Source organism: Fringilla coelebs (assembly GCF_963513975.1).
Source record: "Fringilla coelebs genome assembly, chromosome: 2".
NCBI lineage: Eukaryota > Metazoa > Chordata > Aves > Passeriformes > Fringillidae > Fringilla > Fringilla coelebs.
This window is the reverse complement of record NC_140029.1, coordinates 30,880,049-30,894,059: the sequence shown is the minus strand read 5'-3', so window position 1 is coordinate 30,894,059 and position 14,011 is coordinate 30,880,049. Positions and strand designations below refer to the sequence as shown.

Below are 14,011 nucleotides of genomic sequence, written 5' to 3'. Positions count from 1 at the left end.
CTTGCTGTCTGCAATAACTACTGATTTCATTGCAGAAATCATTTACAAAAAGGAAACCAGCCCTTCACCTTTTTTTGCCCATTGATGCCAAATTTTTTTCTTATTCATTTATCAATCACAGCATGTTTTATTGTAAAATTATGGGTGTCATAATATTGCTGTTGCTAAATATAGGCCAAGACTCCTTACTCACAATAAAAAATCCCCTTGTTTCTCATCAACCCCCCACTAAAGCTTCATTTTTATATCCCTTGTGAATCACTGAGGACACTGAAAGCGACCCTATTTTCCTCTCTTTGTGCTGAGAGCCCAAGACATTAAAAGAGGAATTTTATTTATGCAGTGAAAGTATGGCTCACTAATGTAGTTTGGTGTTGATATATCAATTGGCTTACACTTTTGAAATGAAACATCCAGCAGCAAAGAGAGTTCTGATTTAAGGAAGCTGAATGTGTTCACAATATAACACCCTCATATATTTGAAATTTTAGTTTTCAACACTTTCCCCATTCTTCTCTCACACTGCATAGCTGTGATAAAATACTATTTTCAGTTAGGAGATAAGTTGTGATTTTTCTTTTTAGTGGAGCTTGAACGAGTTAATTTTTTCTCATCTTCAAGTATGAAGCCTCACTTGATGCAAATGAATAGCTCCATGGGCTTCACTGCAGGCAAAATTTGCTGAAAGAAGGCACAGAGTACACTTAGGCTACTCCCTGGTAAATGGTGAAATAAAGCAGCAGATAGTTTATTGTGCATGAGAAGGAGGAAGGAAAGGTCCAGGTAGCATCCGGTATTTTATGTAAGGCAGAACTAGATTTTTCCCACCCACCAGGATCACATGCTATTACCAAAAAAAAAAAAAAAAAAAAATCCCTCTCCTAAACTCAAATGTGTTTAAAAAAGTGGAAAGAGGCTACCATCTAACTGGCAGAAAGCAGAAGACTCTGCTTTTATCACCAAATTGGGAAAGCCAGAGAAGCACATCCCATTACAGTGAACTACTATCACTAGCAATCTGGTCATAATTTAATATTATTCTCTTGTAAAAAGATAGCAAATTATAAGGATTTAAAAGGATTGGTATCTCATATGTAAATATTAAAAAAATAATAGCAAATAGTGAATCTATAATGGCTCTCTAAGATCCTGTGTTTCTGCACCATGGGAGTGATTTGGATGCAAGATCTGTGATAAGCAGGGCAAGAGAAACACTGCTGGTGCACAAAAATTTTCAGTTTGGTTAAAGTGTTGAAAGACAGGAAGAAGATAGTTAATATGAAAATCTGCAATCTTTCAGAGTATCTTTACCTTCTCTCATTTTACTGTCTACCTCTGATGAGTCCAGCTCACACTTAGTGGGGCTCTGCTCTCACATTTCTGTGACTACATTGGCTTAAATGAATTACACCAAACACAAACCTGCTTCTTGCTGCCACGAAAAATAAAACACCAACCTCCTTTTATGAGCAAATTTAACAAATGCAGAGGATGCTTTCACTCCAGGATTTCATGGGCTTGGGTAGAAAGCAGGGTCTCTGCAAAAATGAGCTAAGGGCTTCCTGGAACACTGCATCTTCTTGTAAATGAAAGCCTGGGCAGATTTCCTGTGAGAAATCATCATCACAAAACTTGCTGCAATCTGCTTTAGTTCCCACAGAGGATAAAAATTATACAGTCAGAGGGACTAATCTCTTTGAATTCTCTCCTGTCTCCAATCTCCCATTCCACTTAAGACAGTGAGAATCTGACAACTGAGTGTCTGCTCCAGTAACATCTGACCTCTCCTGACATCTCCCCCCTCAGATTACCGTCCCCAAAAGGCAGTGATGAGGCAAAGACAGCCAGCTTTCCCAGGGGAAGGAACAAAGGGTGAACTAATGGGGTCACTCTGCTGCTCCTGTGCTCTTTAGGTGTTCAGGACACACAGCTGTGTAGCTGACAAAAGTCAATCAAGTCTGGCCCCCCTTTCCTTTGTGAGAAAGCAGGTGTGTCTCCTCCCTGACTGTTCTGAGATGCTCCCACCAGGACCAGTCCTGTCATCATCCTTTTAGTGTGCAGCACAGCCATTGAGGGACATTATGAGATGAGGTGGGATGCTGTGACAATAATAGCTCCTGCAGCTTTTTGTGTCCCATATGCCACACTGGAGCCATTGCCTCCCAAGCAGGTCTAATACATAGGCTCATAGAGTTAGGCTTGGAAGGATAATGTAGTTTCAACCCTGCTGTGTTAGACGTTGGACAACTGAATATATATTTGCTTCAGCAAGCCCAAAGTCTATTAAATAAAAGAGTTTGGGAGGACTCTGCCTTTCTGTGATTTGATTAGACAGCATTGCTCTTGGAACTTGCACAGAGAAAACCAGGGAGAGTTTTCCATAGTCAAACCCAATGATTAAATCAGGAAGAAAGGAAAATCACTTTCTGTTGATAGCAGGTCTGTATCTTTTCTACAGCCATATACCCACTATGAAATGAATTAAGAAGGGGATGGCTTTCTTAATTTCATGTGAAGGTAAATGTAGTAAAATGGGACTTGTTCAATATGAAAGTTCACAACCCTTCTAATTAGAAGGCAAACTTTATTTCCCAAGCTGCCACGAGGAGAAATAATTTCCAAACACTCAGCAAGCCCTACTACAAAACTGAATTTTCTGTTGCTCTGTCACTTTACCAAGCACAGCATCTTCTTCTGATCCTTCACTCTTTCCTCTGGGTCACTTCTAGAGAAGCAGTTTTACGGAGGTGGTCTAGGAGGTGGAGAGCGGGGTCCCTAATGCTGGCGTGGGGGTTTCTCGTCACGGCTGGCCGAGCCGCGGAGCGGCGGGGGCGGCAGGGCTGGTCCGGCACCGGGAGCGGCACCGGGAGCGACAGTGGGAGCGGTGCTTGGGACCGCCCCGGCGCCCATTGGCTCGGCGGCTCCAAATGGGGCTCGGCGAGGCCCCATAAAGGCGCCCGTCCGCTCGCCCATCCATCCATCCATCCATCCCATCCCATCCCCGCCCGGCCATGCCCCCGCCGCCGCCCGCCCTGCCCTGGCTGCTGGCCGCCTGCTGCCTCTGCGCCCTGCCGCGGGGCTCAGGTACGTGCCGGCACCGGGGGAACGCGGGAGAGCCCCGGGGAGGGTCGGCTCCTCTAGAGGAGCCCCGTCCTGGCTGGGCTCCGCGGCGTCCCAACGCAGCCGTGTGCCGTCCCGCAGGGTTCCCGCAGCCTTTCTCGCGCTACCGGGACGGTGTGGAGCTGCCCCCCAACCAGGTACGGCTGTCACTGGCGTCCGACAGCGATGCGACGAGGAGAGGTAGGGAAGAGACAGGGAAGGTGGGAAAGGAGGCTCGTCTGTGGCAGGGAAATGAGGTAGGAAATCGGCAACGGACTGGCAATACCGTATTAAATACATTATTAAATACCTTATTAAATACGCTGGGGGTTGGTAAAGAGAGGAGGGAGGCTGGCGCCCTTTGCCGCCCGCAGCAGCAGGTGGAACAGGTATGGGCAGGGGTGTGGAGTGCAGCAGGGTGCAAATAGGACACCTGGGTCAGCAAAAGACGGACAGGCTAAAAACAAAGCAGCCCCGACTTCCCGAGCAAAAACACAGGTCCGGAGGTATGATGGACACACTGTTAATGTGTATTCTTTACTTTTTAAAGCAACTGGCACTGTGTTTCAGTCAGTGGATGGAAATGTCCGATCAACCCCAGGTAACTTGACTCCTGTAATGTGTTTGATCTGCTGAGACTCTCTCTTCCAGACATACTAATTGTCCTGTATAACCTGGAGCATCGATGTCTGCAGGTGGCAGAGCCTCTGCCAGAGAGCCAGCAGCTCTGGAGAGCAGGGCAAGTTTGTTGGTGTGTGTGCTCTCCTCCTTGTGAAGCTAATGCAGACCTAAAGAAAAGCACTTTTTTTTCCATGCTTGCCATGCCAATATTATGCCAATAGTAGCTAACACTGAAGCAAGAAGTGCCAGACAGTTCTGCAGGATTTAAAGGTCCTGTTTGGTCCTGGCTTGGTGCTTGGTGGGTGGATGGTTTTTTCTGGGGCGCTCAGAGGACAGGGGAGCAAGGGGAAGTTTTCACAGATAATTTCTGCTGGCCCAAGACTTACTAACACTTTAAAGTGGAAGATCAGCTGCACTCGCTGCATTTAATATCGAGCCCAAGGGTCATTTTCAAAGCAGGGGAAAAAAAATCTGCAGGATCAGGAAGTATTTGGAAATTTTGATCGTTTTGTGCTGATTTTTTTGGTTCTGAAATGTTACGGTTTTGTGAACAAAACTTGTAGAAAACAGTTCCCAGATCCTGTTTTTCAGGTGTCTTACACCTCACTTCCTTGGAAGCTGTAGTTCTCATCTAATGTGATTGCATGCATAAGCAAATCCCTGTACTGTGATAACGAGTATGGGACAGTGCATTTCAGTGTATGATTAAAGACTATAGTTCTGATTGACCAAAAGGCTTGTAGTTAAAAATGAGCATAGATTAAACATGTCAAAAACCAAAGATACCCCTGGAACTGTTAGCATAGAAAGTGCATTTTAAATATTTTGATTTTGATCTCTTTATAGCACCAGACTGTATTGACAACAGTTGCTTATTCTCCTCAAACAAGAGTAATTTTTCATCTCATAATAGCATCAGTAAGTTTTCCCCTGCTCTGAGTGTTTTTGGTGAACTCAATCTAAATTGATCTGGGATCAGAATCAAGCCTGTTTTTAATCAAACCCTGTACACCATGTTCTCCCAGTAAATGTATTAAAGTATTGTTGGTTTTTTTTTCCAGATCTCCAGCACTGTTTTGGATCTCTGTTATTCCATATTCAACAGCATGCATAAAAATGAGGTAAGATGTAATTACTTGTTTTGTTTCAAAGCACTCTCTTCTTAAACTTAGAAAGCAACCACTCCACAACCAACTTTCTGACATTTCTCTCCAAACAATAATATATAATCTAATATTGTAATGGTTTAAGAGATGTAGGAGGGTATATAGAAGATTTTCTTTTTGTTAGTAGCTTGCATGAAATTCTTAGTTACTTTAAATTATTTATATGAAACTGCTGTTTTTTCACCAATTCAGAGCTGAAGAACCAAAACATTCACTTACAGAGTCAGTATTTTAACCTGACCCTCAGTTTTGAACAACACAGGGTTAAATACACTAAAAATATACATAACATTGGATCAATAGCAAACCTTAGATTATGCTGAACACGGAGGTGTACGAGTTGCTTTACTGATTTTAATACTCTATTTGTGTATGGGTTTTTTTTGTGTGTCGGATTCAGAGTAAGGAGATTAAGTTGAGGAATTATTGAGTATAGCTCTTTTTTGTTGGTGCAGTCATATAAGGACCCATCTCAGTATCAGTTCTGCTTTATATCACTTTTTTATTAGCACCATTTCATTAAGAACCTTTTCCATAAAATTCACTCAGCCCCTGGGTATATGCTAAAAAGGCCAATTTACTTGTGGAGGCTGAGTCCTCTGCTGTTTCAAAACAGGAGTAGATCCTTCAAGACAACAATAGAAAGTATTTTGAAATGCTTTTCAAAATCTCTTCTTGCCAGTGTCTTTAGCTAATTATAATTCCAAGCATGCTATCCTGAAGCAGTCACTAAAGTCTACACTACTGAAGCTGATTGTACAAAAAATGATAGCATTTCAGTCATAAAGTCTAATAAATGTTTTTGAGTTCACTACTGACTCATGTTTCCACAGCTTAGCCAATGAGGGAACATCCAGAATGATCTGGTAACTTTGAACAGAGTCTTATTTCTAGTTATTATTTCAATTACTAACTTTGCAAAAAATTATGTGTCCTCAAGATTGGAAGCTGAATCTCATACAATATCCTTTCAAAAAACATGAGCTACACATCTGCAATATGATTTCTAGGTGGGGTGTGAGTAAAGCAGCAGATAAAATAAATATGTGAAACTTGAAATATGGATAAAGAAGTCTGTGAAGTATTATCCATCTGATCAATTCTCATATTGCATGAAGTCCTACTTTCTTAGCTCACAAGGAATACACTACAAACATGAGTCTGTATGTAGTGAACCCAGTGAAACAGTTATGAAATCTTACTAATGTCAGCTGAATTTAACCTTCTACATTATTCTATATTTCTGTGAATAAAAAAAAAAGTTATTCAGTCAGAGTTACAGATCCTATAGAGAAGGTAGATTAAAAAAAAAAGTTATTCAGTCAGAGTTACAGATCCTATAGAGAAGGTAGATGGTGTTTTAAGAGAAGGAATGAGGCCTCAGCACTGTGACAGGCAAAGTCCATGGCAATTTGGTTTTGAATGGGACTTGAACCCCACCTGGGGAATTTAAAATATTTTGTGAGAACTAAGAACATTTAACATCAATGGCAAATCACTTCACTGTGTGTTTGAAATTTCAACCCCAAAGATATCTAAAAGCTCAGTTTTTATCATATTTCTTCCACATAGTAATCTCTCACCTGTTATAAATTAGTTAGGATAGTTGAAACTGCAGGCTGAGTCATGAGCCAATCTCTATCTTTGCTTGGTGTGTAATAATAAAATCAGAACAAAGGCAGCACTCATATTGTCTCTCTGTAGTAGTCTCCTCCTTTGCATCCTTTAAAGCACCTTGATTAAGCAAGCATTTTTTTCTTCCCTAGTATTTCATAGCCCTGTAAGTTGATGTCAGTCAATTTGTAAATTGTTGTCTTGCAGCTTGGACCAAAGAAATCCTCTTCTCATACCCTGAACCATGATTCCCTCTTTCTTGCTTGTGTATTTTGTCTTTTAAAACTCCTTCTCTGCAGTTTCCCACCCACAAGCTTTCCTGTGTTCTCACCCATCTTCTCATTCTTGCCCATTACACCTGTTTGTTTCTCAAGCCCACCCCAGGTAACTAAACCCACTCGGTGACTGATGGGTGACTGATGGGCTGTGGCACACAGCCATCCCATTCCTGGCTGGCTGGGAGCATACAGTCTGGCAGCTGTGTCATGGGCAGGAGGGCTCCTAAACCAGGCTGCAGGTTCAGGGCTGCATCACATGTTGAACTTAGTCTGCTCACATAAAGTCATGGGGAAAGTTTCTATTCCTTGAAATAAGAAATGAGTAGAAAAATGAGCAATTTTCTGAAGAATAAAGAGTGCAGGGGAAGGCTTAAACCCAGCAATCTTTCCTGGGTTAAAACCAAGGGCAGTCTGAAAGGCGAAGAGCAGCCCCATTTTAACAAGATAAGAGCTATCAGTACAATTCAAGCCTGAGGAGTGGAGCTCCAGGCTGAGCTCTGCCTCACCCCCAGAGCGCGGCTGCACTTTGCTGTACAGCGGGGGAAGCCTGCTGAATGATGGAAATGAACTGAGTAACTTCCAGACAAGGCTTCACATCAGTCTTTTAAAAGATGCATTTGCTGCGGTTCTTACATCTGTCTGTGATAAGTGTAAGGTCATCTCTCTTCTCACACGGAGTGTTCCAACCTCATCAGTACCAGAGGGTCGCTGTAACAAACCAAACCGTGCCGGCACTTTGATTAACGCGCAGTGTCCACTTGCAGGAATCACAGATTGCTTCTGCAAAGTTTCCAAAGAAGGTATGTAAATACAAAGACAAGCAGTGGCAGTAGCAGTGGATAGGGAAGTATGTCCCTTTCCTTGTTTCTTTTAAAGTCAGCTTGGGTTTTTCCAGTGGTTGGGAAATGATCTGTGCTGACCTTGCTCATACCCTATGTGTAAAGCTTTCTTTTATATTTCTTCTAAACCCTGTGAATCTTTAATTATGTTAATCTAGTTTATTTACATTAGACACCATGTCCTTCAGGCATTAATTTTTAATCAGCATTCCAGATGAATGGGCATTGGGGACTATCAACATCTAGCATGCTGCTAGAAAAGGCCACAATATTCTGATAGAATAGTAAAATTTGGCAACAGATCTATGGAATTGAGTTTAAAGTATTTTGTTATTGTTTGTGTTTGATTTTATAGGACAGTCATGGAACTCTGGGGCGGCCTTTCTTCCTTTTCAGGGTATCTGAATCTCTTTGTTTAAAAGACTGTAAATCTCAGACATTGTTATATGTTCACAGACAAGCAGCTGTTTCATAAATTCTAGCTGCAGTTGTTTTGAATAGAGGCCAAATATCCCTATGTTTGAAAGCTTAGGGAGCCATTTGCTCAAAAAGCTCTGGTTTGACTAAAAGATGACAAGATAATGAGATCGGGGTACTGGTAGATTAAACACTTCTTTTTGTTTGAAGTTATGCCTCTGCAAATGTTTTATCTTGAGCCAAATCATCCATGTGGCTTGTATCTCTGAGACTGTCAAGGTGCACTGATGCTAAATAAATTAGATCAAACATGTGCCTGAGCTGAGTGCCCACCTGGTCTGAAAGGTCTGCCCAGGAAGCAAAGTCACACTGCATAATGGTGAATAGCCAAAACAAAATGATCATAATTTCTCTCACATTTTTCACCCACTGGCTTGCTGAGCTATGACATGGTCTAATGCCCTGTGTGCTGGTTTAGACACATTCTGATTAACACCAAACTATTTTTTAGGAATATCTTCAACACACTTAAAAATTTTTAAAAATACTGTAAAGTAGGTCACATCAGTAACCAGAGTACCAATTCAGCTGTCATTTATGCTTAATTTCAAGTTATTTGTTGTTTCAAGTGTGTTCATCTAGGTTCTTTCAGTGCTGGTATTTACATGCTCTTTCTTAGGCAGGTGCCTATACTACCCCTATGAATTTAAACCCAAATCCTGAATGAGAATAATTAAGGCCAGAATGTCTAGCTTTTTGGGTAGAGGCTGAATAAAAATTTCTCATATTCAAAAGCATAACCCACCCTGCACGGATTCCCCCTGGTGTTTGACCTGTTGTTTTAAAGAAAATCTCACTGCAGCTTTATACAGTACCCTGCCTGCATGATGGGAAGGTCTTTTATGCATGTATTTTGCTGAGTGTGCTAATAAGTCTGTAATCCATTGCTTCTTTACAATCATCTAATTATGTTTTTCAGCCTCGAAATGGAAGAACTATTGAAGGCAGTGGTAAGTAGGCAACCAAAAGCATCAAGAATTTCTTCTGCCGTTTCACCAATGATGAGCCTCATGACAAAAGAAGGTACTGAGAAGCATTACAAACCTAGTACAAACCTAGATACATGCATTTTCTATGGCCACTAAGAGCTGTCTTGACAGAAATGTAGGGTTTTTTCATCCTCAGAGACTTAGAGCATACACCCTTGACAGAGGGATGGTTTTCTTTGTCATGCTTCCATACCCTAAAATAAGGTCAGCAGGGTTACAACATGGTACAAAGGGAACTGTGTGAGAAAAAAAGATTTATGTTTGAGTACAAATAACAGATTTGGGTGCTTTTCTAGACCTTCAAATATCAAAATCTTCATGTTTTAGAATCTGAAGCTATTTAATTTCTAACTTTGAAAAGAACCAGATGTACAGAATTGAGTATTAAGTCATATTCAGATCAACATCTCAACATAAAATATGATACTGTGTTAATTTGTTTCAGAATATCGTGGAATGTGAAGTTCATGGATTCATTTACCAGCTCAATGACTTGGTTTACACAAAGGAAAGAAACTTCCCATTGCACTGGCTGTCTATTATGCGACTCAGTTGTCTGGAATTTGCTGTTCCATGTAATAAATTTGCAATCAGTAACTCTTTTTGTTGTCCTTTTTTTATTGAAGCCCATACTAGGCTTCCTTGGGCTATAGCCTAGCATTGCCTGCTGCCAGCTGTAATCAAAGAAAATCCATCATCTCAATATTGACAATTTTCAAATGCAACAATGAACTTTATAACATTTTCTTTAATATGGTCATAAATGACAAGCTTGTCCTTTTGACTAGATAATATATTTCTCCATTATTTCAGAATAGGCATCCTGAACAACACTATACTAAAATCATCATGGACATTTTAATGATTTATTTTGAGTAACTAAGTGCTCAAGTGTGATAATTGATGAACACAAAGCACTCTGAAAGAAGAGGAACAAGTACTGCTGCTACATACAGATGTTATTTGATCAGATGATGTATTTTTTTCAGCCTTGCCTTACTGGCTATCATAAAGCACAAATGAGGCACTTTCAAGAAATATTCTGGTCATCTGCCCTTTTTTTCTGAAATCATGCATTTGAAAATGTAGTGCAGCTGATTGTGCTTGCACTGTGTGGAGTGTTTGGGTACATGGAGATATGGGCACAAAACTTTAAGTACTAAGCAATTACTTCCTTAGGAAGAAAAGAGCATAGTAAAATTGAGGGTCTGAGGATACAAATGAGGCTGCAATCCCTGAACATAGCATTGATTTCCTCAAGCCCTTTGTTATCCCTCCTTCTCTTTGGCTACTATGGTATAGCACTGTTCCAGTAATGCTGGCAACAGCTGCCTTTGGAGACACCTTTGTCTTTAAAAACAAATCCTGAGATACCTGTCTTTTGTCATTTTGTGGGTTTTTTTGTGGGGTTTTATCTGGATAAGTTCCCAGTTTGGGCTGTGTTAACAGAAGTTTGGCTGGCAGTAAGAGGGAAGGAATGAGTTTTTTGGGAATTGTTGACTGCATCTAAAGCAGAGTATTCAGTCTGGAGGCTCAGAATACAGGAAGGCCATGGAAAAAGTGGAGTGAGGGCTCCAAGGTGGTGAGAACTCTATCACTTGCCCCTGAGGATTTGAAAAGGCAACTGGCTGTTTCAGCCTGGAGGAGGGACGCCTTCAGGGGAGTCCAATACACCCTCCAGTGCATATGAGGGTCATCAAGGAGACAGCTGTTGCTCAGTGTATTGTCAAATCCTGTAGGAAATTATTAGCCCTTGGAAAAACTACCAAAGGGCTGCTGGCTCCTCTGGCTTCTCAGATATCTGGAACCAGTTAGGTTGTTCTTCTGGAAGGAACAACTAAGCCAATTACAAGTGGTGGGGATGCACTCTGGCAATGCAAATAAATAAGAGAGAATGATTACAAAAGCACTGCAATGGCACTTCTGGCTTGTTTTCATCTGAGGCCAAAGCTGAAAAGTATCAAATTCTCAGTTCTATGTAAGTATTTGTACTGGTATTGGCTAGGATAGAGTTAATTGTCTTCATAGCATCTTTTATGGTGCTGTGTTTTAGATCTGTGACCAAAACAATGTTGATAACACAGGGATTTTAGCTATTGCTGAGCAGGGCTTGCACAATCCCAAGACCTCTTTCCCACCACACCAGTGAGGCGGCTGGGGGTGCACAAGGAGTTGGGAGGTGACACTGCTGGGATAGCTGACACAATTGCTGAAGGGGTATCTCACACTGTATGCTGTCATGCTCTGCCATAAAAGCTGGGGAGGAGAAAGGGACACACACCTTCAGAGTGGTGGTGTTAGTCTTCCCAAGTCACAGTTTAAGTGATGGAGCCTGGCTTTCCTGGAGATAGCTGAACACCTGCCTGCTGATGGAAAGCAGTGAATTAATTCCTTGTTCTTCTTTGCTTTACCTATTAAACTGTCTTTATCTCAGCCCACAGCTTTGCTTACTTTTATCCCTTCAATTCTCTCCCCATCCTGCTGGGGAAAGTAAACGAGATGGCTGAGGTGAAACTGAAGCAGTACTGTACCATAGGCAACTCGTGCTGTGCTCATGCAGTCAGCAAAGGCTTCCTTCACCCACAACAGGTTTCAAGAATAACATCTGTTTGAGCCTTGAAACTTAAATAAGGTTGTTAAATAGGTGGTAATTTGCAGGTGAGAACCTATCTTAGGTTCCTCAGTCATATATCTGTAGTAACTGTGACTGTAAGAAGCACGGAAGAGCTCTTGTTCACTGCTCAGTGGAAATCTTTGCTCCCTGGAGCAATTCAAATGTCACCTGCAAAACAGGAGAAATTAATAATATAGAAATGCAAAGGTCATCACTGGCCTGAAACTCTTTCTGAATATCCCACTGCAAAACTCACAGCAGAAATTCAGGAGTGCAGACACAGGTGACAACAATTAGAAGCACAGAAATATTTCTGCAAGAAAAAGAGGTGAAAACTCAGTTCTCGCTGTCAGGCAGAGAAGAGACAAATCTAGAGTTTTATGACAAGATAGTCAAAGTACTGAGTGTGTTTAGAAGAGTAAATTGGGTACTTATCCATCCTCATGTCATAAAAAGCAGCAAGGAGGGACACTCAACTACACTGAGAAGCAACATGTTTCAGCTGCAAAGGGGAAATTTTTTTGTAGCACTTAACTCCTAGTACATGTGGTTAAGAACAGCTCAGTGGACCCTTGGAAAGGCAGGAATATTCAGGAGCGCACATCTTCGTGCTACCTAATATGACTCAAAAATCACTTCAGGCTGACCTAAGACCTTAAAAGCCTGGCCTGCAGGAGCTGGGCTCAGCCAGGCAGCGCTCAGCAGAGCACACAGCGAGGGACCTGGAAATGCACTCATCTGTGGGGGAGCAAGTGCTGCCCAGCCTCACGACATGCTGCTCACCAGAGACAGAGCACAAAGCACAAGAGGAAAACCCTCTCAGTGGTTTAGTTCCCTCTCTCTGGTCCCTTCGTGATCTTGTGCCTTGGACAGCCTCACTCCCTGCTCAGCTCCCACAGGGAAGAGCTCACTTAGTAAATCTTGAAGTGACTGCAAGCTGCGAGGGATGGCAATGCTGCAGGACAGAGTCAGCATTCAGAATGACCCTGGTAAAGATACATATGGAAAAAAATGTGTACAGCTCACTGAGGATGAAAGGAAGTGATTGCACAGGGTGAAGAATAGTCAATTACAGCTTTGCAGCGAAGGGGATGGGTAACTGTAGATAGTCAAATATCATAATGTTGAGAAGAACACAAAATACAATATGGAATGAATAAAAAACTGTAGAGCCTTACATGGGAGGGGTTGCATTCCTGAATACAGGTAAGGTTTCAGGTACAGAGTAATGCAGGAGAAGAAAGAGGGGGACAACCAGCGGAAAGGCAGAAGTCAAGGAAAGTTGGAACTCTGAATGAAGTGGGGTTGATTTGCAAGAAGGAAAGTGTGAGGTGAGGAATGATAAAATGCTTAATTTTAAACTCACGATTCCTGTAGCATTCATCAATGCCTGTGTTTATTTATTTGCTGGGATTTTAGAGTCGAGCAGTGATCCCAAGATGTCTACTGGTTGCTTATATGGCGACCACTCTTAAAACTTACTTACCTGCTCCAGACAACTCCCACGTTGAAATTGCCATTCCTCTACCTTATTAAACAGGGTAGAAACATATCTTTGACTGAGCTGCATTGACTGCATAAACTGTCTTTATTGCTCTGACAGACTTTCTGCACTGAACAACAAGAAGGAGCTACTAAGTCTCCTTCAGTCATTTTCGGATCAACTTTTTTCAGTGTACAAAATCATAAATGTGTCTGATCTTAGAGCAGGTTATGATTCACCACCTAAAGTTTTGACATTTCTCTGGTGCAAAGAACCTTGTACACCAAACACCATCTCCCCATTAGCCTTCAACCTGCTGAAGATCAATAGAGGAAGTCTGAAGGAGAACATGAGGCAAACTTGAAAGAAAAGAATTCTGGATTTATTTACTACAAAGCTTCTTCACCCAGGGATTACTACACAGCCATTCAGATAGTACCTGCTGGATCACGGCACTGAAAGATGTCTACACATGAATACAGGCTTCTGGAGTAAAGCTGTCTAAACATCCACCAGAAAAATACCTACACATGGACTAGAACTTCTAGCAGATAATACCAAAATATAGAATGTGTGTGAATTGACCTCAGAGCACCCAGAGGCAATCATGTGTGATCCATCCAAAAAGAAGCAAATTTCAGGAGCCTCATTCAGCACAGCATTAAGGTCATATTTCCTCTCACGACCCTGGTGTGAACAGATGTGCCACAGCCACCTACCCTGCTGGGCAGCGTGGCCTCTACAGGAACAACACCAGAGACTCTGCTACATGAAAAACACCCAAAATAGCCCTTGATTATCAGTGGTCTTATATGACATCATTTCCTTCAT

At 41.8% G+C, this 14,011-nt stretch overlaps 1 protein-coding gene across 1 annotated transcript; it reads left to right on the top strand.

Annotated features, from left to right (window-relative positions):
- Positions 1-3,011: 3,011 nt before the first annotated feature.
- NMS (neuromedin S) lies at positions 3,012-9,545 on the top strand (the record flags this gene model as incomplete). Its single annotated transcript, XM_084200991.1, has 8 exons — positions 3,012-3,084; positions 3,202-3,257; positions 3,650-3,700; positions 4,782-4,841; positions 7,543-7,578; positions 7,973-8,014; positions 9,014-9,044; positions 9,529-9,545. The coding sequence occupies 8 exons, from the start codon at positions 3,012-3,014 to the stop codon at positions 9,543-9,545; spliced, it is 366 nt and encodes a 121-aa protein (XP_084057117.1).
- Between the last annotated feature and the right edge of the window lie 4,466 nt (positions 9,546-14,011).